General features: G+C 34.0%; 1 protein-coding gene across 1 annotated transcript in view; it reads left to right on the top strand.

Annotated features, from left to right (window-relative positions):
* The window catches only part of Cmtr1 (Cap methyltransferase 1), a 378,564-nt gene that overhangs the window by 212,319 nt on the left and 142,492 nt on the right, over positions 1 to 23,753 (top strand). Inside the window, exons 13-14 of the mRNA XM_090398617.1 lie at positions 15,301 to 15,433; positions 17,703 to 17,888. Coding sequence (XP_090254743.1) covers positions 15,301 to 15,433; positions 17,703 to 17,888 — 319 coding nt within the window. The remainder of the gene's footprint in view (positions 1 to 15,300; positions 15,434 to 17,702; positions 17,889 to 23,753) is intronic.

Raw genomic sequence — 23,753 nt, forward strand, 5'->3', positions numbered from 1 at the left:
AAGTCTGCAGGAGCCAAATCTGGTGAGTAGGGTGGGTGGGGGCAGAAGTGAGATCATGTTGTTTCTGGCGAGAAACTCACGTTTGAGGAGAGCTCAGTGACAGGGTGCATTGTTGTCTTTGAGCATCCAGTTTTTTGTGGGCCACAGATCTGGTCACTTTCACTGAATATCCTCCCTCAGATGCCTTAAAACCTGGCAGTAGAACTCATTATTGATGGTCTGGCCCCTGAGGACGAATTCTCGATGCACAATGCCGTGAATGTCGAAAAAGACGATGAGCATGCACTTGATCGACCTGTGGACGCCTCGTCTTTTTCGGTCGTGGAGACTATGGGCTCTACCCCTGTGAAGGCTGTTGCTTCTTCTCAGGGTCGTACCCGTACACCCAAGTTTCGTCACTGGTAATGATCCTCGACATGAAGGATGGGTCATCCACGCCACGCTGACAGAGTTCTTGGTAGACTTCGATGCGGTGTTCCTTCTGTTCCTGGGTCAGCAGCCTGAGGACGAACTTGGCAGCAACACGCCGCATATTCAAATCACACGTGAGGATTGCCTGAACTGTTCTGTATGACACACCGACAATGGCAGCAATGTTGTGGAGTGTTCTCCGACAATCCTCATGCACAAGTTGCCGAATGGTTTCAAGATTTTTTGTGGGTTGAGCTCGTTGAAGGTCTTTCTGATCTCTCATCATCTTCCAGTGACGTTCTTCCGCTCTTGAAGCACGCGTGCCACTCAAAACACCTCAAATGACTCATTGCAGCATTGCTGTAGACTTGCCGAATCATGTTAAATGTCTCTGTGGCAGATTTGCATAGTTTCATGCAGAATTTCACATTTGCTCTTTGTTCTAACTTGCTGTCCATGATGAAATCGCAGATGTGATAACGCAGGTGGTCAGAATAGCATCGGTTGCACAGCTCCTGGTGTACACAGGATGATGTCTTTTGGTACACTGACTTATGAAGGTATGTGCTCCCTGTGACTGTGCGTGCAGCCTTGTGCTTCCATCTATTGGCATGTTACAAACCTAGTCCCGAAACTTTTTGATACCACCTCGTAGTTTACGGTTGATTAGGATCGAATCTAACATTGAAATTGCGATATAAATTTTTATTATTACAATTATATTGTAGCAGGTTTTTTGCATCCATATTGTAACTAAATGTCATATGAAAATAAATAAATCAAATGCTTAAATCGATATTTTTGTTTTTTTATGAAAAGAGACCATCCTTTTTTTGCCTCTTTTCTTGAGGTGTTGTAGGCCACAAAGAATTGCTTTGTGGGCCACCAGTTTGACACAATTGGTCTATAGTTTTGACGTTCTGCAACATCTTTTTTCGGTTTTAGGATAGGTACAATAACTGATTTTTTCCATTCTTTTGATAGTTTGCCTATTGGCCAAGAAGTATTAAGAATAGCCATGAGTTGTTCTTTGGTATTTTTGCCAAGGTGTTTGACCATATGACCAAAGATAAGATCATTACAAGGAGATTTATTAGGTGCAGTTTTCTCGATTGATGAATTTAGTTCACTTAGTGTAAATTCTTCAGAAAAGATGTCATTAGATTGTTGTGTTCTTGCTTGTTTTAGTATCTTTCTTGTGAGTTTATTGAGGGTCTTTTCCTCTCTGTTATACTGAAGGTTGAAGTTGTTTGAATAGTTTTTTTGCCAGTGTGTTTGCCATTTCTTGATCTGTAATAGCTTTTTTCCCAGCATTTATGATGAAGTTTGTTTTCCGTTGGTTCTCTTCTTTGTTGTTGTTGTCTAGAATTCTAATAATATTCCTGTGTAGGCTGTCTGTTCTTGGATCCAGGTTACTGCAAAGCTATACCCATTTCTCTTGCTTGCACTTCCAAATTTCCTGTTCTATTTTGTGTGTTATATCCATTAATTTCTTTCTGGATTCATCAGTTTTATTAATTCTAAATTGTTCGTTGATATTGTCTCTTTCTGTAATCATTGAATCGATATTGTGATCTTTCCAGTATGGTATCCAGATATTTTTCTGTTTGCCTCATGATATTGTTGCTTTGACAGCTTTATTGATGTGTGAAGTAAGGATTTGTAATTTTCTATCAAGGTTTCCAGAGACAGGTTCATCTTGACAAAGGTTCTCCAAAATTTCCAAGTAAACCTTGTCCAGTGCTCTTCTAAAGTTCCATGTCCCCCTGATTTGCTGTTCTTGATCAATCTTGAAGTATAGTGTTGTTATTATTGGTCTGTGGTGATGGCATTTACCAAAATTTTCCCTTGTGCCCTTGATGCAATGCTATAATTAATAGCTGTGATGTTGATAGCAGATTCAGTTCCCGTAGTTTTAGAGAGATAAGTACTCTGTCTGTTGTTAATTGTTGACCTTTATGGTCTAAATCGGGAGAGCCCCACCTTGGGCTTTTTGCATTTAAGTCACCAAGTATAATGATTGTATCACTTGAAGCTTCGCTTAGCTTTTCAATGATGTCTGTGTCAATATTTGTATTATCAGGATGGTAGATGTTTGTAATTGAAATAGAATGGTTTGGTAGGTGTATTTCAACACTTGAGCTTCCGTTGAACTGTTATTATTTAAATATCGATTTAGAATGATTTCTTTGAATTTGATTTCTGGGTTCTTCAAAAGGATAGCAAGCCCTCCACCAGTTCTTCTATCTTTCCTAAGAATTTTGTATCCTTTGATGCCAAAGTTCAGATTTTTGTTTAGTTTTGTTTATTGTAGACAAGCAATATGGATATTGTTTTTGTAAAGTATGTATTTAAGTTCATCCATTTTTCTCTGAGTACCATTGATGTTGAGTTAAATGTTAATATGAGTCCTCATAGCAGCATAATTACCATCAGGAGCCCAGACTGCAGCCCCGGACATGGTAGCATTGGTTGATTTCTTTCTGTGACTTTTCATTGGAAGATTGGATGCCATTGCCACATTAGTCACCTTGAGATTCAACCATAAGAAATTTGGTCGAAAGCTTCAAGGATCCGGGAGGGAAGGGGGGTCTGACTTCCCCCCATTTTTCTATTATTTATGCTTTTTTTATACAGTACATTATATGTGCTTCTATTTCCCTCCCCCTTATCTAGATAACATGATCTTGATACTGTATTATCTCCCAAAGAGAACAGTTTCCTGAATTCTGTGATACTTCCAAATTTCCTGTTCTATTTGGTGTGTTATATCCATTAATTTCTTTCTGGATTCATCAGTTTTATTATTTCTAAATTGTTCATTGATATTGTCTCTTTCCGTAATCATTGAATCGATATTGTGATCTTTCCAGTATAGTATCCAGATATGTTTCTGTTTGCCTCATGATATTGTTCTGAAAAAAGTCAACAATCAGATAGCTTGCCTGTTCAGCTGTGTCATGGTATCCAACAATTATGATTTGTGAGGAGGAGGTATCTTCTGAATTTTAAGCTGCAAAAGATTTCATAGAAATTCTTCAAAAACTTGTTCTAAATAACAAGACTGCTGCAAAAATGTGGTTTATAGTTACAATTGTACAACTTAATTGTTATCCCCTTCAACATACTCTCCTCCTCTATCTATACAACGTTGCATGCGAATTCCATTGTTGGAAGCAGTGGTGCAAGTCATCAGGTGTTATCTGCTTCAATAGTGCTGCCGTTTTTCTCCTTTACCTCATCCACTGAATGAAAATGGGTGCCCTTCAATGCAGATTTCAACTTTGGAAGTAAAAGTCATATAGAGCTAAGTCTCGGCAAGTAAGGTTAATAGTCCAACACTGGGATCTTCTTATCAGCGAGATACCTCTTTACAGACAGTACACCATGGGCTGGAGCATTGTCCTGATGGAGAATTCAAACGTTGTTCTTCCACAGATTGGGTCTCTTCTTCCACACTCATTCCCTCAGCTGGCCAGAACCTGGTAATAATGTCGCCGATTAACCAAATGCTTAATCGGCGATCGTTGCAGACAATTTCATTAATTTTCGCAACGCTTTGTTCGGTTCCTGCCATGACAGGATGACCCAGTCATTTGTCATCTTCAGCATTTTCTCGACCTTCAGCAAAGCGTTTTCTCAACCTTCAGCAAACTCACCGGACTTAGCTCCATGTGACTTTTACCTTCCAAAATTGAAATCCACATTGAACGGCACCCATTTTCAATTAGTGGATGAGATAAAGGAGAAAACAGCAGCGCTACTGAAACAGATAACACCTGATTTGCAGCACTGCTTCCAACCATGGAAAATTCATATGCAATGGTATATAGATAGAAGAGGGTAGTATGTTGAAGGGGATAACAATTAAGTTGTACAATTGTAATAATAAACCACATTTTTGCAACCAGTCTTGTTATTTAATAGCCACACCTCGTACTATTCTTTGCCAATGCTGCAAAGTGATATATTATAAGGTGATATATTTCTGTTCTCTCAGAAATATATCACCATCATGATCAGTTTCTCGATATGTAACCTCAAATTGGTTACACTATGACAGCACTCCATGATTAAATTTACATTATGATTAATATACTATCAATAATTTTCCTCCAAATTAATCTATTACTTGTCAGAATTGCCATATTTTAATTTGTAATATTTTGTTCTTCTAAAGTACTTCTGACTAAATCAATCAATCTAGATCTTAGTCTTCCTCTGGATTTTTTTCCTTCCATCTTGGTATCAAACACCTGTTTTGCTAACCTTTCTTCTCCTATTCTGCTTAAGTGACCATACCATCTTAAAGTACCCTTGCTTACACATTCTTGAATACAAGTAATGTCAGGTTTCCTTCCTAATATCTTAATTTTTTAATATACTATCAATAATTCTGCCATTGGCACTATCTGTTCAGGCCCCTAATTCTTCTCAGACCTTTTGTATCTGTGGTCTCTAATCTTTGATAAGCTTTATTTAACCCACTGCTCAGATCCATAACTTAAACTTAGTTTGAACACTGTCTTATGCTAGTTTGGTAGTGTGGCTGATTTCTCTTTTGTTCCATATAAATTTATTCAATTGACTCATCCCCATATTTGCTTTGCTTATTCTGTTATCTATTTCCAAATTTAATGTGCAATATTTGACTTGTTCTATAGGTTCTCTACTGAGAATACAACTGAAGCTTTTTATGTTTCTGCATGTTTTCATAGTTTTGGTCATTTTATTGCTGATTTCATGCCTGTTAATTTGTTCCAGCTGTAATTCAGTTTAGTAAGAAAATCCTCTATTCAATGACATCAGACTATCTTCCCATGTTTCCTTCAGTTATAACTGCTGAATTACAACTTAAATATAAACTATGTATTACTCTGTATAATGTTCCATTTATGCCATATAATTGTAGTGTTTTGAAAAGCTTTTCTTTCAGCACTTTGTCATATGCCTTTTCCAGATCTGCAAAACTCAAGTACAAATCCTTGGCTTGAACACATTTTTTTTTTTTTTTTTCCCCCACACCTGAGAGGTACAAGAATCTAGTGCATCAGGTGCAGATAAGGATTGAGAAAGAAGAAATCTGTTACATTTTTCTTAAATAGTTGGAGGTTGAAGTTGTTGGGAAACACATTATGGGAAAGGCTGTTCAAGAAAATAGAGTGTATCTGCAGCTTGTTTTAGCAGGCCCAACCACAAGTAGAGGAATAATGTTTGCGAATTCACTGAAGCAGCAACCATGGAAGTACCTGTAGAAGGGACACAGAGCTAAAACATTGTATCTGGGAGATAGAAGATTGAGCTTGTGAGAGAAGAGTCCACTATGAGCCAAATTGCTCTCCTGTGGACAGCATCGCGAATTTTTATGGAGGTTTTAGAACGTCAATTATAATTTACTGAATGTTGTCTCTCTGAAGTTTATAAATTTCCGTCATATCAACATTGACTTCTTACATGGATTTTCTATCTTCAGAATGAATTTTTTTTTTTTTTTTTAAATCAGTTTTTCATTTTTTTTTTTTTTCTTGTTTGATATTTATTCATTTGTTTGATGATGCTTATACTTTTCACTAAATTTCGTAGTCTTCGGAAATAATTAATTTTTTGAAATTTTTCATTTAAATTATTTTATCATCATCAAATTCCTGACATATTCCCTCAGAAGTTGTAGAGGATCTTATGATAGTATTATATGAAAAGTAGATTAATAGATTAACCTGTTATCTGTCAACATTCCAATATTGTCAGATCTTATATTTCTCTCTTCTAAAGCACTTTTTACTATATCAATCGACCTACATATTGGTCTTCTTCTGGGCCTTTTTCCCAGAATGATAGAATGGTAGAGGAAAGATTAGCTAAACAAGTGTTCTTTCCCATACCATTCTGTTTAAGTGGCCATACCATGAGATTAGCTCTGCTAACACATTCCTGAATGCGAACAATTGCAACTTCTTTCCTAATATCCTCATTTTTAATGTCATTCTACCATTGATGCCATCTATTCAATCCCCTAATTTTTCTCATGATTCTCATATCTGTGTTCTCTAGTCTTTGACCAAGAGTTTTATATCCCAACCCAGCTCTCAGATCCATAATTTAAAATTGGTTTGAAAACTGTCTTGTATACAGCTAGTTTAGTGTTTTGAATAATCTCTCTCTTATTTTATATAAATTTATTCTGTTGACTTCCTACCATACCAGCTTTTCTAATTCTGCTATTTCCAAATTTAATTTAATATAATCTGGAAAATTTAAATTATTTTCCATAAATAATTGAAATGAGAGTTTAAAATTAAATTCTTCCAACTAAAATTATATTTTTGATAAAGGAATTCAAAAACTGTCCGAAAGAATTTTAATCATGGCAGATCAGATCAGAATGCTTGTTATGAAGGAGTGTACACTGTAGTGTAGCATGGTATATAAATACTGTATATAAACTGTATGATTAACTTTTGCAAAACAGTTCAGTTTTATTTCTTACAAATTTTTGATTTCAAGATGGTTGAAATGCTCCTCTCTGACTTAATTTAAAGCTTGAAGATATATTTAGTTTGTTGTCCAGCTTTAGAATTCAGTTTGCAGAACATAATTCTGATAATCTTCACCTGAGGTTGAAAATTAATGGTGTAATCTGTTCTTGGTCATCTCCTTAACTTTTAATCCAAGTACTATGGAGAATTTCTGACCATTTGTAAAAATAATCATAATTTAAAATTCGGAATATTTTTATGAATTTTTTATGTTAGTATGATTATTAGTTCTAGTTTCATAACACTCATTGTCAGCACTTGCGATTTGCCCATTATTGAAATTAATGGTCAAAGTAATATGTAAAGCATTTAAAAAATTTATGTACTTACTGGATTTGGATATTTGTATTACTTACAGAAATTTTATTATAGTTTAAAATTTTAAGTTGTGTTTCATGAAGACATTCTCTTGTCGCTAACGTAATCTGTGTGTTGTCATCCATTGTATTCAGTGTTCTCGCTTGCCGCTTTCATGGAGTGCACATGCTCGCCGATAAGTTTGATGTGTGATTCACAGCTTACAAGAACAGTGTTCGGTATCAGAGTAACGGCTGTAAACAAGATGAGTGTTTGTTCGGAGAGAAATTAGAACACAGGCCAGCAGACATTTAGATTCGGAGGAACTTAAGTTTTTATGTGACAGTCGGAAGAAAATTAATAATATATTCTGAAAAAGGAATTGTGGAACTATGAAGTTTCAAAGTGAAATAAGTATTGATAATTAAAAGAAAATATTGCTATAGATGTTTTAAAAGGAATATTCTAGGAAACTCTAATTGGAAGATTTGTAGTAGATTCTGAAAAGGGAATCGGAACTGTGAATTTTTTAAAGTGGAAGAGTTAAGACTGTCAAAAAATTAGTGAATAAAAGAAGTTGCTATTTATGTTCTAAAGGAATGTTCGAGAAAACTCTGATTAAGAAGTTTCGTCTGTATAAAATACGCCAGATCTAACTATTATTTCTACTAAAACGAGGCAGAATTGAGTTAGGAAGAATTAATGTGTACTACGTGAGTGATGAGAAAGGATCCTGTGAAAATGAAGAATAAAGTCGTATATCTTCGGAAAATGGCATTGACACAGAGAGAAACTGGCTATGAACATTTTGTCGTGAAAATAAAGTGTTTAGTCTAGTCTTAAGTGTAAGTTTATTTTTAAAAAGGCCTTGGATCCAATTAAATTTGTAGTTAGTTATGTAATATTGTTTTGTCCTACTTTCTACTCCATTGTATATTCTAGCTGTTGACTGACTTCACATTCAAACACAGAGAAAATTTATTTTTAGCTGCGCCACTCTATATTCTAATTTGCATAAGCAACATTTTGAAATCAACCATCAGTTAGCACCATATAGTTATCAACTTAATTCAGGCCGAAATTCTCTTTATTATATATAGGGTTCCTGCTAAGATTCAAACTATTTTAATGAGCAGTGCGATGAAAGAAATCAGACAAACACAAGATTCAACTCAAATAAAAATATTTAATGCTTTTTAAATATTTAATGAACACATAAATTTACCTTAAAACAAGGATTTCTAGTAAGGATAATACAATTAAAAATGAATAAGTTCTCATTAAGACATTAGTAATTTACTCAGCTGAGTATATCAATTACGATTAGAATTTATGCATACATATTCCACTCTTCCTATTATCAAAGATTCCAAACACTATTTCACTCTGAACAAAGTTATCATTCAATGTACTTAAATATTGACTCAGTTTAACTATTTAGAACAATCACAAAGCACAAGTCATCAGACATTCATTTAGCACTTCAAAGTTTTATCAATTTAACACAATAGTTCTCAGAAAGTTTAGTCTCAATTTTACATTTCATTCTTACGTAACAGGCTTCACAATATCACACATTCAAATATGAACTATTAATCCAGAGATACTTCATATATTATGTTTATGAGGAAATGATTCACTATATCACACATTCAACCCTGACTGTTAATTTCAGTAATATGACCTATATCATGTTCTCCAGAATCAAGCTTCGCTACTTCACACGAGGCATAGAAAAGATATCCTTACCGGTATAAACAGTATAGCTTCCTCATCATCAAGAATCCTAGAAACACTCCTTGGTTCTTGAATACTTTCACTTCGAGAGCACACAAATATTATAGAATCCTGGGTTTCAGTAACTGATTAGTTAACTCTGGAGAATTTATCTTCTTGCTTGTAATTGCCTAACTTCTTATAATTATATTATATATAATTGCCTAATATTTCTTACTTATTTTTATTATCCTTCCGTCCAATGCTATCCTTCTGCGAGGCGATTGGAATTTATAAGAGAATAAGGGATCGAAGAAAGATAAGTCAAAATGCGGAGCGGTTCTCAGTCCTTCCTACTCCGTTCAACATCAGGTTATTTCTCCCCCTCTCTTTCCACTGTGTTCTTCCTTTTTTATGTACTGCTCATGACATCATACTCTCTCCTGCCAAAATCTGGTTTCTTGTATACTGTACAGTAACTCACACTAAAGCATGCACTGGCTAAAAATAACATAATTTCTCACAACAACCAATCAAGTCTTATTACTTGGATACATTACATTTTACTAATAATATAAAAAGATTACATATTTTATAGTTTTTATCTCTGTTTTAGTAATATTAATTTCATAATAATAAACAATATTTAATACACAGATTTCACAGCTGCACTTCATCTCAAAATAATAAATGAACAAATAAATATTAATAAACATAACTTGAAAGAAATCATATAAATGGCATACTACTAATTATTAGTCTGATGAGCAAATTTGGCTTAGGGAATGGCAGATTATGTTGGACTCTGAATGAAGTATTAATAATTTCCAATTCTCCTCATTCAGAATCCAACAATATTGTTTAAAGTGTATATATATATATATATATATATATATATATATATATATATATATATATATATTGTTTTTGTTTTATTAAATGTGTTTATTTTGGTCTTGAGTCAGTGATTTATTTGGATTCTGAAAAAAATAGTAAAAAAAGAGGTCATTGCACCAATCGGAGTGAACCCTTGTGCAATAAATAAATATAATAAAAGCACTCGAAAATTAAAAATAATTGTTAGAAATACAGAGATTAAATAAAATGAATAAAAATCCTATATATAAACAATGGCACAGCCAGTAGGATTAATATTATGATAATATCCTCTATATAAAAATCTCTAATATTAACACATTCATATTACAAGAATCATTAAGGCAAATTTGACCTATTTAAACTCCAGTTCAAAGTGGAATCTTATTGATCTGCTACATTTAATCAATAATCGTTTGAAAATAATCAGTTTACCAAAATTTAAGCATTAAATCCTTTTAATGAACGTACTAAGCCACTTTGAATGCATCAGAAAATGCCCTCTTTTCCCCTTATTTTACAAATTAGCTTGATAAGAATAAAATTGAAGATGGCTCCTCATTTGCTTGTGACTAAAAAAAATTTGTGCACATCTCAAGAAGCACGTGTACAAATCATATTTGTACACATGCTTTCTGTACATGTTGTTCAACTGATTTCAAAAAAACTAGGAAAACAATAGCTTTTTATGTTCCTGCCCCTTTGAGAATATCAGACCAAAATATAGGTGATTTTTATAATGTATGTAGGTATTTTAGTGTATAATCAACTTTTTCTTCTACTAATTTGTTTTTATTTTTTTTATACTTCACCAGACCTTACTTTCTGGACATGCCTTGTATCTTCCTGTGTGTTTAGGCATTCTTTAATTTGAATAACTGAATTTATTCTCCAGAGACTTCCAGGAGAGTGTTTAAAAAAGGCAGGGATGTTTTCTAATTTGATGGTTTGAAAGTTAATTTGTATAGCCATTTGTATATCCATGTGGTAAATATACTGGATATTAATGGCAAGTTGAAATATTATTATATTATTACCAAGACCCCATGGAGTCAAAGACTCATCTCGGACATGCCTTTCAGTAAAATGAAATATGCAGTAAAAATGGAGATATTAGAAAAGGAAATCAGTGTTATTAATATTTAGGAAAGTTTTAGTATAATGATGGTGATAGTTATTTTAAAGCAGTTATTAATAAACAGTTATTTGAAGCAAAAATGACAAGGAATGAAGTATCATTAGACCTGACAGATTGCAGAAGATAAGGACAGATCTAACTAGAGGTTTTAGAAATACAAGAATTTGAAACAACTCCTTTGTGATACTGAGTCTTTCATAGTTGATTTTTTTTAACATACTTATTAGAGGAACTTTATTTAAAGCACCAATTAAGAATAACATGCTTTCTTAATTAGTGTTTTTATCTTCCTTAGCATGGTCAGGTCTTTGTGCAAAAAGCATTGAATGTTTATTTTTTTAATTTTTATTATGTATCCTGCTTGTTTCTGATTTATACACTCTGCTACTCACTCTCATGATTTACTTTTATAAATAACATTGAAAGCACAGTTGATATTTTTTTTGTCATCAGTTGAAATTGAACAGAGAATGTTCGTAAATAGCGATAAGCATCTTAATGTCAAGTTTCAGACAACTTGTTTTCTCCTGCAAACTGCACTCATCTGGCAAAGCAGATAATGTACCTGTTCTCTGGCCTCTATACCACCTCAGGCAAAATGGTTACAAGTGATAGGATATGCTGTAACTAAAGTTCCTGTGATGAATTTTCTTTATTCCACCGATAATGGCCTATAGAACATTCCTTATCACGTAGCCAATGAAATGATTTTGAAGCAGCTCATCCTTCCAGTCTGAGCAAGAACAAATTCATAGTTCTCTTTCTTCCAAAAAGAATGACAGTATTATTAGAGGTTATTTTAAGTAACTCAACTTTTTTATTACGAGATCAGACTATGTTTAATTGCCTCAAGAAACCCTACTGAATCCCAAATTATCAGATCAAACTTTAAAATGAAGTCCAGTCCTAGAATGAAGAAACAACAACAAAAAAATTGCTGTTTATTTTGCAAAAGCCTGTATGGCTTTATGATCTCCCTAGAATGCATATGAAAAATGTGGCTCTTTCACCAGTAGTGGATTCTGTAGGCAGCCCTATCTGCAAACTAGCTGAATCGGTCTGTAGATACAGAAAAATGCTAAGCATCCATTCCATAAAAGTAATTCTCCTTCAAGAACTTGGAAGATTTTCATAAACAAAATTTCCTCTATTCATTTATTGCCTGTAGACATTATCATTAGCTTAGATATATTATCCCATTTTTACTAGTAATCAATGGGTATATTAGAATTACTAGAGAATAATTTTAATCTGACACCATGAGCTTATTTGATTTTGCTCTTAACTCTAATTATTTCTCTTGTTATAAAAAAAAATAACTAAACTTTATATACAAATTAACAGGGGATGAAAAAATCCAATTTTTTCCAGTCTCTAGATGCCATTTTGTGAAATGGCAGTTTTGAAACTCTTTTACTATCAGATTTACATGTTTATACTTAAACAATTAAATTATTCTCTCAAAGAATAAAATTTACTCAGAAATTGGAAATTAATAGTAACTTTCTCTTCTCAGATTTACTTATCTTAAGAGAGGAAGATGGTTGCTTTCAGTTTTCATTGTAGAGGAAAATACATTGATGATACCTCCCATCATCAGGCAGTATTAAAACTGGTTCATCGAGTACACATTATAGTGAACTCTCACTATAGCAATCTTAAGATCAATAGAAAGTTTAGTGAACTTCTTGAGCATTATACCTATAAACTCTAGTTGGGAATTTTCAGTTCTTTGTTATAATAAGCAAGTTTGTTATATCTGTGTTTGCTATATTAAAATAAATTTCACTGATTACACATGTAACAAAAATTATATAGAATTTATTCAAAAACTCGAATATATTTCATCTAACATTACATGGATATCATCAGGGTGATTGATCATTAAGTACATTCAAAAGATGACTTGAAATAATGAGTCTTAAATCATGTGTATATTAGCTTGTGTCTCAGTCGCAGCTGAAGTATATGATATTACGTTGTAGAGTTCAACGGAACAATTGTAAGTTCCATGGATTTAAAAAAAATTATTTAAAGAACTTTTATTTTAAAAAACTTATGAACAATTAATAGTAATCACTTCCATTTTGTGCATAGGTATTCCGATAGGATGGAACAACCTGTTGCACATCACATGGTTCTTGAGCCTATTTATCAGAGCACTTCCCCTAGAGGCTCATTTCAAGGTTCACAGAATTCCTGTACCTTTCACGTTCTCCTGATCTCGCATCACTTGATGCCTTTGTTTGGGACATTTTCAAGGAATGGGTATTCCATCATGACCCACCTTCAAACCTTGATGAACTAAGGATAAAATTACACTATATGTCCAGCTGATGTCCCAACCCATGTTCTCCAAGATGACAGAAAACCTTTGCATGCACTATGAAACCTTTCTTGAAAGATAAGGTGTCCATTTCGTGTATATAAACTACCGTTAATGCTTTATTTGACCAAGACTCCACTGATAGTTGTGGATGTACATATCGTGTGTAAACATATATTTCTCTGCTAATAAACTGTTTAATATACAGGACTGCCCCATGCAGGTGTGCAGGTTGTGCTCTGCACAAAGGTGCCTGATCAGGAGGGGCACCATTTCAAGGCAATAAATAATAGTAAATTTTAATACAATGCTTTTAAATTCTCTTTTATGGGGCACTGAAATATAACTTTGAACAAAGATGCCTCTTACTCACGGGGCAGCCCTGAACATATATTGTTGTAATTTTTAAGTACTTTTTTTTCCCACCATACTGTATGTATGTGTGTGTGTATGTGTATATATATATATATATGCAGCATGGTGCAAAAAAACAGTACTGAATTATACATATATATATATTATTTTTTTATGTGAATCTCACCCACAAAAAGTTCAAAAAAAACTATTTTATTTAATATTAATGTCACTGATGTGCTAAGGGTTAAATAATCTCTGTAGACCAAACAAAGAGCTTTTTTATTCAAGTCACTTTAGGTCCCCCATTTAGTGGTATTGATGATCTCAGACAGTGAAATTCAACTACTACCTAAACATTCCTACCAACAGTGTGTTTGAACTTACAGCCTGTTGGCTGGGTGTGCTGTTCACTCAGTTAACCAGGCTGACAATCAACCCATTTCAGCAAACAGAGATTTTTTTATCAGTAAATTATCCTTCTCTTGCTTGTTCTTTTCTGTTCAATTTTAGGCAGCAGAAGTTCATCTTCAAGAACAAACATTATGTAATCTGTTTCATTAGGCCAGTATGGTCTAATGAAACAGATTACATAATGTTTGTTTATATATATGCTACTGAAATCAAGAACATTGTTCATAAATGTTAGAAGGCCATGCAGAGAATGATTTTAACATTCTTCTGACATGTTGATGGTAACTTCACTTTCTGAGATGATAGTGCCCAGCACAAGTTGTAGCTTCATGCTAGCTATATATGAAACTTCATTGGCCAGTATAGTTACCGACTTAAATCTCATAGCATATTTTTACTAGAATGTACGCAGTGCAGTCCATGAGTTTTTTAAGGACTTGGTTTGTTGCACTGACAGCACTGAAGTGATCTATTGACAAATGCACTAATTAAGTAATACCAGTCTACATCCCCAGAGAGTAAGGTTAGTTTATGTTCAGTAGTGTGTGTGAGAGTTATGGTGTAAAGTACATTTTCTTTGTATGTCATGGATATGAAAATCGAACAGAGAATTGTAATTAAATTTTGTTCTTTCTGCTACAGAAACCCTAGAAATGGTATAAAAAATATATGGAAACGAGGCTCTGAACTGATGTGACATCTTCATGTGGTATTTGCAATTTCATGATGGGAGTCAGTAGAAGATGATGAGAGAAGTGGCTGTCCCACATCGACTCAAACTCGGAAAGCATTGTCACTGTTACTGATTTGGTGAAGAACAATCATCGAATCACATCACGGGTGATAGTGGAGGCTTCAAACAACCCTAGAGTGTCGTATATCTTTGTCTTATATAAGTGTAGTGCAATAATTTTTGTTGTAAAACTAGATTAAAGATGAATTTTTTTTCTGGCCCATAATTGAATCATTTCTTTTGACAGAATATTCAGAATGATTATGATAATTTTTCTGTGGAGTGGTAAAATTTAATGAAATTTGATATTTATAATTACTATTAAAATTTGTTACTTTAGTTGCACAATTAGGCAAAATCAAATTATGTGTACATAATTTAATACTTAAAGCAACTGAATCTACAGTACTTCTAGATTCATTTGCTTTAAGCAATTTCATTAATGAGTTAATAACTTAAGTAGTTAGTAATTTATATACTTATATTTTTTATGGTACAGATGGGCATTTTGTATGCAAGCTGTTTGATATCTTCACTCCCTTCAGTGTGGGTTTAGTGTACCTCATGTATCGTGCCTTTAAGAAAATTTGTATTAATAAGCCTTGTACAAGCAGACCAGCAAATTCTGAAAGGTATCTTTTATCTATTTATTTAAATAACAATTTGTAATCAATGTATATAAGAAAATTATTGAAGTGTGCTTGTTTATCTCTTCTTGTTACTGTAATTAGATTTGAATATCAATTTAAAAGCAGAAGTTAAAATGAAATAGTATATTGGTATAGTCATTTAAGTCATTGATTACAGAGATGAACTTCACTTTGTTTTTGAAATTTAAATAAATTTCAAAAACAAAGTTACTCATATGCATGTTAAAAAAAAAAGAGTAATGCTTGGCTAACTACTTCACCAGTGTAGAATTCATGGTAGAGGATTTTGAAATTGAAATAATTAATACCACAGAACAAAACATGCACAGCACTACCATTTTTAATGACTTTTTGTCACCAGATATGTCCAAATTTTTTCCTTTCATCTTGTTTGCTAATTTTGAATTTCAGCAACTTTGAAAGCGATTATAATATTGTAATAGCAAAGTTTTGCAACTTTTGAAGAGTTAAGTACAATAAAACCCCTTTTTTACACTTTTCAGGGGACTGATGGAAAAAAAGTGCAAACAGCAGGAAATGTAAAAAAACATTAAAAGAAGGCTGAAAGATGACTTACTGCTAGTATGTGAGTCTACATACTAGATTACAAAATTTAATAACTGAAAATAAATGAATTTACAATGTACTTACATTTATCTATTTAAAAAAAATCTTTAATTGCTGATTGGTTTTTTTTTTTTTTTTTTTTTTTTTTTTTTTTTTTTTTTTTTTGACTTAGCACCAGATGCTTTGCATTGAGTTCAATGCTTGACCTGTTTTTTTATTATCATGTTCAAAGTGGACACGGAGAGTCCAAGATCTTATGCTAAATGCACACATGCTCCGACATGCCAATTTACACTTCGCAGAATTGCCATCTTTTCTTCTACTGAAATACATTTTCTGTCTTTTTTTTTCCTCCATGTTACTAACATTGATAATCCACTACCGCAACTTGAAAGCAACTTTCACACGCTAAATTATGTTGCAGAAATTCTGCAATATCAATTCATGCTGTGATTGAAAAATCACAGTATCGCTCATCACTACGGTACTGCTACATGCGTGCAAGTCACCGTGATGGCAGAAACGAAACTACAGCCGAAAGCAACGCCACCTAAGAACAGAAATGCGCAGATTTCTGCTGAAATCGATTCGAAAATCGGTATTGCCACAGAGAAAAAAAAACGCAAATCACGGGAAATAACATCCACATCAAGTTGTTAATGGCGGGAAAACAATACATCATGAGAATAGGAGGCCTTAAGATGGGACCAACAGAAAATGACATAAATGGCAGGAAAACGTAAATTGCGGGAACGTAAAAACGGAGTTTTACTGTATAATTATTAAGTTTCAGTTTGGAATTCACCACACATGTGCATGTCAGCAGAAGCATGTTGTTCTCTCATTGTCATGTGTTAATTGAATCACTTATTTTAAGAGAGAAAAGTGGTTGGTTTTATAAATATTATAGTTGTGATTAACTCTGATTGATGGTTATATTAAAAAATATACACTAAAGAATTTTTAAAAAATGTTGCATTTTTTTTAATTGTTGATTGTTGAATAGCATAGCTTGCACTGATGATGTTTTATGACCCAGAAAATAAAATATTCATCTTTTTTAGTTTAAAATATTTATATGAAGTTATGGAACCTCATTGATTATTTTCTACCCCTTTATTTCCTTGTATATATGCATTACAAGAAATCATTAAAACATAACCATTAAATGATAATCTCATCTCATCTTCTTTACACCCTCTTTTACCTTGTGGTGTCAAGAGTTTATTAATCATCGGACCTCAAACTGTTCACTGGATAGGTGGTCAGCCCTACACCCTAGTGTATCCTATGTCTTGTAGTGTTGAGTTCTCAAGGCCGGTTTGAATGCTTTGCAGGATGAAAAACCCCAGGATAAACTGGGGGAAAAACCCTACTGTCCACGCCCACGACTGGCTAACTTGGCTGTGGCTGAGGAAGATCCTTCAGCTCCTCATATCACCGATAGGAATCGAACCTAGGACACTCCTTCCCCAGGCATATGGTTGTGAAGTGCACAGCCACTAGGTTAACCGTGAGGACATTAAATGATAATCAGATATTTAATTTTTAAAATCATTTTAATATAATATAATACTCCTAATTAATTTAATTGCTTTAGATGTTTTTAATAAAATGTCTCCAACTTTACAGAATTTAAATTTTACTTCCATTATACTGATATGAAATATTTTTTTCCTTTCAGGTATATTATATGTAAGTGGCGTAGAGATGATACCAAAGATATTCATGATTTCATGTTTGAAGTAAACTGTTGGCTTGGTCAGCTATCTGGAGTTACTTCTTCATCTGATATTGTAGAAGTTGTACCTTTAAAAGTGTTGAAGCAGGATAAAGATTTCTATCAGTATATATGTGATTCAAATAATGAGTAAGTTGTATTAGAAATTTCTGATATATGTTTGTCCTCAAAAGTATATATGATACGATGGTACTACCACATGAAATTATCATTATCATCAAATTCCTTATTTATGTGCTGATAATGAGTGATTGGATACTATGATAGTATTACATGAAAACCAACTTCCTAACAACAATTTTCCTCCAAATTAGACTATTATTTATCAGGATTCCAGTATTGTTATATTTTGGTCTCTAATGGAACTTCTAATCAAGGAAAAGAAGGAGTAGCCATAATATTCAACACTAAATACGAGGCTACTTCTTGAATGGCAGGCAGTGTTAAGTAGAGTGATGTGGGCAAATATGAGAATGGGGAACTGGACAATGAGACTTATTTGTGCCTATGGTCCCACAGAAGGTTCTACTAAGGTAGAAGTGGAAGAATTTTTTGAGGCTCTAGAGAAAGCTGCTGACAGAATGAAAAAGGAAAAGTTGGTCTTTGTTGGGGGATCTAAATAGAACAGTAGGAAGTGATTGTCAGACATACAAAAATATTTTGGGAAAATTTGGAGAAAAGTGCAAAGCTAACAATAATGGCAAATACCTGTTGGATTTCTGCTCAGGAGGTGGACTGGTTATTACTAACACCATGTTCCAACATAAAAATGTGCACAAATTCACATGGAGAGAAGACACAAGGAATAAGAAAAGTCTCATTGACTATGTTATTGTTAATAGTGATGTTTTCTCCCTGGTGCAGGACACCAGAGTGTACAGGTACATGTAAACTCTGCAAAGACAACAACATAATTATTATGAGAGCTGACAAAGGTGATGTACCATTGTCCTCATTTCCAGTGATTATAATAGAAAAATGGATGTTCTACTTGGAGGCTGCACCACTTATACACTGGATTATGATCCCACTAAGTTTCAGAAAAAACTGTTAAGAGGTTTCTAAAAAATGTCACATCTTGGCCTCCTGAAGTTGTTAAAAAACTTCAACTTTAAGTAGCCCCCCCCCCCACACACACACACACACCACCACCTGCTGGATATACTGATAGCCAAAAATTACTGGCCACTTCTTATATAAAAAAAAAAAAAAATTCCACTCATTTCAAGTCTTTAATCCAGAATTTAGTTTTAAACAATAATGATATCATGGGAAGCTTTGATGTTATCTCCTTATTTACAAGTATTCCTCTTTCTGACACTCTTAATTTACTTAAAAACGCTTTCCCCTGACACTATTGAACTTTTTAATTTGTCCGTGGAAGGACACCTTATATAAACAAATAGAAGACACTTCCGTGGGCTTTCCCCCTCTGGCCAATTTCTGTATGGAGCATTTTGAAAAAGAGAAAAAAAAAGCTTCGATACCACCAGTCTCAAACCTTCTATTTGATTAAGATATAATGATGAAGTATAAGTTAAGGGGATAAACATCCCTTCTTGTTTTTCAGCCAGTAAGCGAAACTAAGATCGAACACTACGATCTGTAACGTTTCATGCCGACGAACTGTCAGCGTATCCAAGCATAAGTGACCACTTGGTAGTGCCACACCACGGCAACTCGTTGCAAAGGTGAAGCAAGCTTCCTCACTGTTCTTGATATTTTCTCATAATGTAAAACCCAGCTCTTAAGAGATGTAGTACTGTTTTTCATTATGAGGAGAGGTCACTACCCAGACCGGTTTCAACCTTTTTTGAGGTCTCATCAGTGAGTAGCTAGACCTAGTTAATATCAGAGTTTAAGTGAAGAAAACTTACATACTTTTGCTATACGATTGACCGAAAGGTGTGTCACTCTATTACATTATAACATAGTATATAACTAAGATGAAAAGCCAAAAGGCTATTTTTTTTCTGGCGAGGTTGATATAAGTTAAGGGGATAAACATCCCTTCTTGTTTTTCAGCCAGTGTTTATCCCCTTAACTTATATTAACCTCGCCAGAAAAAAATAGCCTTTTGGCTTTTCATCTTAGTTATAATGATGAAGTGTTTGACAACATGGCTCAGACTCATTAGACTCTTTCCTCCACCGCCACTGCAACAGTCACAATCTCAGAATCCACTTCACTGTTGAAAAAGAAAAAAAAAACAACTTGCTTTTTCAGATACTCTAATTACACATTTGCCCAATAGGACCGTTTCTTTCACTGTTTACTGAAAACCCATCCATCTTCTTTTTCTGCTTATACCAAAGCATGGGATAGCTGAAAGAAAACTATCGACTCTTCCAAGACAGATTTTTCAAAAGTGCTAAAAGCAGGAAGCTTGTATCTAGTTTAAATGCAGTCATGCCTCTTGCTAAGAATGTCTGTCATAACTTCTGTTTGACATTGCTTCCGTCACTGCTATACTTGGATAGTTCTGTTGCATCATTATCCACAGGAAAAATTAAACCTAATTCTTATATGGTTGACCCTGACTGCCAACCTTTCCACTAACTACACAATGTCCTCTTTGACCATCCACCAAAAAAAATATCAGAATAATCTTATCCAAACTTGATAGCAAAAATTCTCCTGGTCTTGATGGAATTTTTCCAATCATTCTAAAGATGTGTTCTCTAGAGTAAACTTTCATTCTGTGTTCCTTTTTACATTTATTTCATTGCTGTCTGTTTAGTAACATAGTTCAGAGAACAATTAACATTAAACTCTTGTGCTACCTTGAAGGTGCTCAAATAAATTATTGGCAGCATGAATTCCACCACTGTTGATTAACATTGAATCTGCTTATATGTCATTCATCTCTGGACAAATACCATGGAAAATGCAAGTCTCTGGTTGCTGCTCTTGGGTCTGGCACAGATGTCTAATTATAATTTAGTCTGTTCCATGACTTTTGAAACTGACTTGCAGCTTTCTGGATGCATACTACTTGTGAATGTTAAGAGTTAATTGCAGTGGCAGCTCACCCATAAGGGCTGCAGCCCCTCCAGCATAAAATGATAAAATGAAAGGGCCTGTTTTATTATCACCATTCTTAAATTTTTATAATTTATCTAAAAACTGTTATTTTCTTGTTTGTAATACAATACCACTCGATACTATTTTATATAATTCATTTTGTAGCAATAGTTGTATTTTGCAATAGTCAGTATTCTGTGCAGGCTAGTAGAGCTGCATTCAATACAGACCACTACCTAGTGGGGTAACACATGATTTACATGCAGTTTGGGCTAGTAGTATTGCAGCTCAAGATACGTTACTACTACACAAGCACAAACAATACAAATTAATGTCGTTATCGTAGGTAAATATTGTGCAGTTTTTCTTTTTTCTATTTAATTCTAACATTTAATTTATATCTTTATAATTTATAATTTAGTCAGTTCCATGACTTGAAACTGACTTGCAGAGTTCTGGATGCATACTACTTGTGAATGTTTTATTAATGATATAATTTTTTCAATCCATATCGATTTTTTTTTTTTTTTTTTTTACTTTTATTGCTACAGCCCCACCACTACAAATTCTTACAAGCTACCACTGGTGAATTGTTTTCTAACTATGCAATTAATGCTGGAGTCCCACAGAGCTGTTCTCTTACTCATCCTCTTCCTTCTCTATCTCAGTGACCTACTTCAGTTGACTGCTAACCTAATATACAGCTTTGCTGACAGCACACTACTCTCCTTGTTTAACAAACATTGTACTATACAAATCACCACAACCTCTACTTCCCTAAATCCTGATCTCAAGACCATTATTCATTGTGGGGTTCAGACAGTTTCAACACTAGCAAAGCACAGTTCTGCCTTATCTCCCACAAAAAAGAACCATTTTTCTTCCAGTTTTGCTCTCTGTCATCAAACCTCTCTTGGCATAAGCACATTGCAACTGTGGCTTTCTTGGAATCCAAAAAAAAATAAATAAATAAAATAAAAAAAATTAAGATTTCTCTTTTTCTTGAGTCATTATCTGTGAACAGCTGTTAACAAATCACAAACCTACCTACTTAACCATTGAATACTGTTTTCTCATCTCTAGTAGTGTCCCTAAGAGCTCCCTAACTTTGCTCATTACAGGAAGAGAGCACACACTCTCTCTCACCAGTATAATTCCATCAGTTCTCATACATTCAGCAAGGAGAGGGAAACTCCATTTCCTCTCCTTGCATCTTCTGCAAATACTTTCATTGCCAATGTTCATCTGAACTGGCATCAATAATTCTCTCACCCTCTGTTAAATCCATTGAAACGTGTGCAGCAACTACCCAACACCCCTTAACATTTTGACTCCAAAACCACAGAACAAGTTTTTTACTCCTTATTCATCCCTTCTAGTGCTGCCCTCTGGAGCAATCCCCTATCTTATATATTTCCCAAAGTATACAATTCACCAGGCCTAAATGTCAACAAGTTTCCTCTTCCCCATGTAGTACTAATGTACTAGAAGTTGTGCAACCTCTCACATATGAGGTTATCATATTAAAGTAAAACATAGGAAACCTCCCATCCTTCCAGTCTTACCTACCCTCCCTGAATACACTGAGCTGATTATGTTTTATTCCCATTAGAATATTCTCTTCTAACTAATACCAATAACTTTTGGTCCAGCTACATCTACCAGTGATAGCTTTTCTCCTTACTAGCATTAGTGTATATGCATGCAAGTCAATCCCTATACTCATAAATTTGAACTGAAATATGTCCAGTTCAAATTTTTGAGTATAACATCATCTGCATAAAGCAAAGAAGTGAGATTACCAACTCCAATTTTGATATTAGGTTTAATATTAGGTGAAAGAACTTCATAATGTGGTATGTATAGAGACGATGAATAACAGGGGATATTAAACCATGTTTCTGTACCACCTTCATTTCTAACTGCTGACTTACAACTCATATATAGTGTGTGTATTGCTTGATATAATATCTCATTTACACCATATAATTGTAGTGTTTTGAATAGCTTTTCTCTTGACATCTTGTCTCATGCCTTTTACAGATCTACAAAACTTAAATGCAGATTCTTGTATTATAGTACCATGATTTTTCAACTATTTGTCTTATGGTGAAAATCTGACCCTGACATCCTCATAGTAGGATCAGTATTTGGCAGGAAAGTACAAGCAGGCCAGAATTTGGCTTGCTTTTTCTTTCCTAAGTTTCTTTTCCCCAGTTTTTTAGCAATTTTTCTCAAGTGTGCTTACATAGATCTTACGTGAAACACTCAGTAGGAAACTGCTATGTAATTACCACATTCAGTGTTATTTCCATTTTCGTAGATGGGCACTGTGAGAGCTCTATTATGTACTAATGTGGTGTGCCCTTGTTAGTAGGTATCCACTGGATACTGAATGAATGAGGATGAGGGCCCTAGCCAATTAAGTTGTACTCTCTATTGGCTTAAACCACAAATAATATCATAATGTAACATGATGAGATTTCATTTGCTGGCTGGGGCATCTCCTGTGGTTAAATAAGGTCCCCATTCTTTTTGTCAGGAAATATGGCAAGCAGTGAAAAGTCAGCTACTGGAACAGACTCATGTTCAACATCTAGAAGAAAAATGAACCCAACATCAGAAGAACTGAAGATAGAAACCATCAATATAAGGAGTATTAATGGGAAGGGAATTGAGCTTCCAGAAGAACTGGAAAAGTACCAGGATATAGAAGTATTTTGGGAAAATTTGGAGAAAGGCAAATAATGATGAGTACTTGCTGGATTTCTGGTAAGGATACAAACTACTCATTGCTTACACCATGTTCAAACATAAAGATGTTCACAAGTTCACTTAAAGAGATACAAGGAATAAGAAAAGTCTCATTGACTATGTTATTGTTGATAGTGATATCTTTATGCTGGTTCAGGATACAAGCGTATACAGTTTTAAGTAGGATAACACTGAATAGCACATTGAAAAGAACAG

Source organism: Typopeltis vanoorti, chromosome 10, assembly GCF_054136105.1.
Source record: "Typopeltis vanoorti isolate ZY-2024b chromosome 10, IOZ_Tvanoo_1.0, whole genome shotgun sequence".
Lineage (NCBI taxonomy): Eukaryota > Metazoa > Arthropoda > Arachnida > Uropygi > Thelyphonidae > Typopeltis > Typopeltis vanoorti.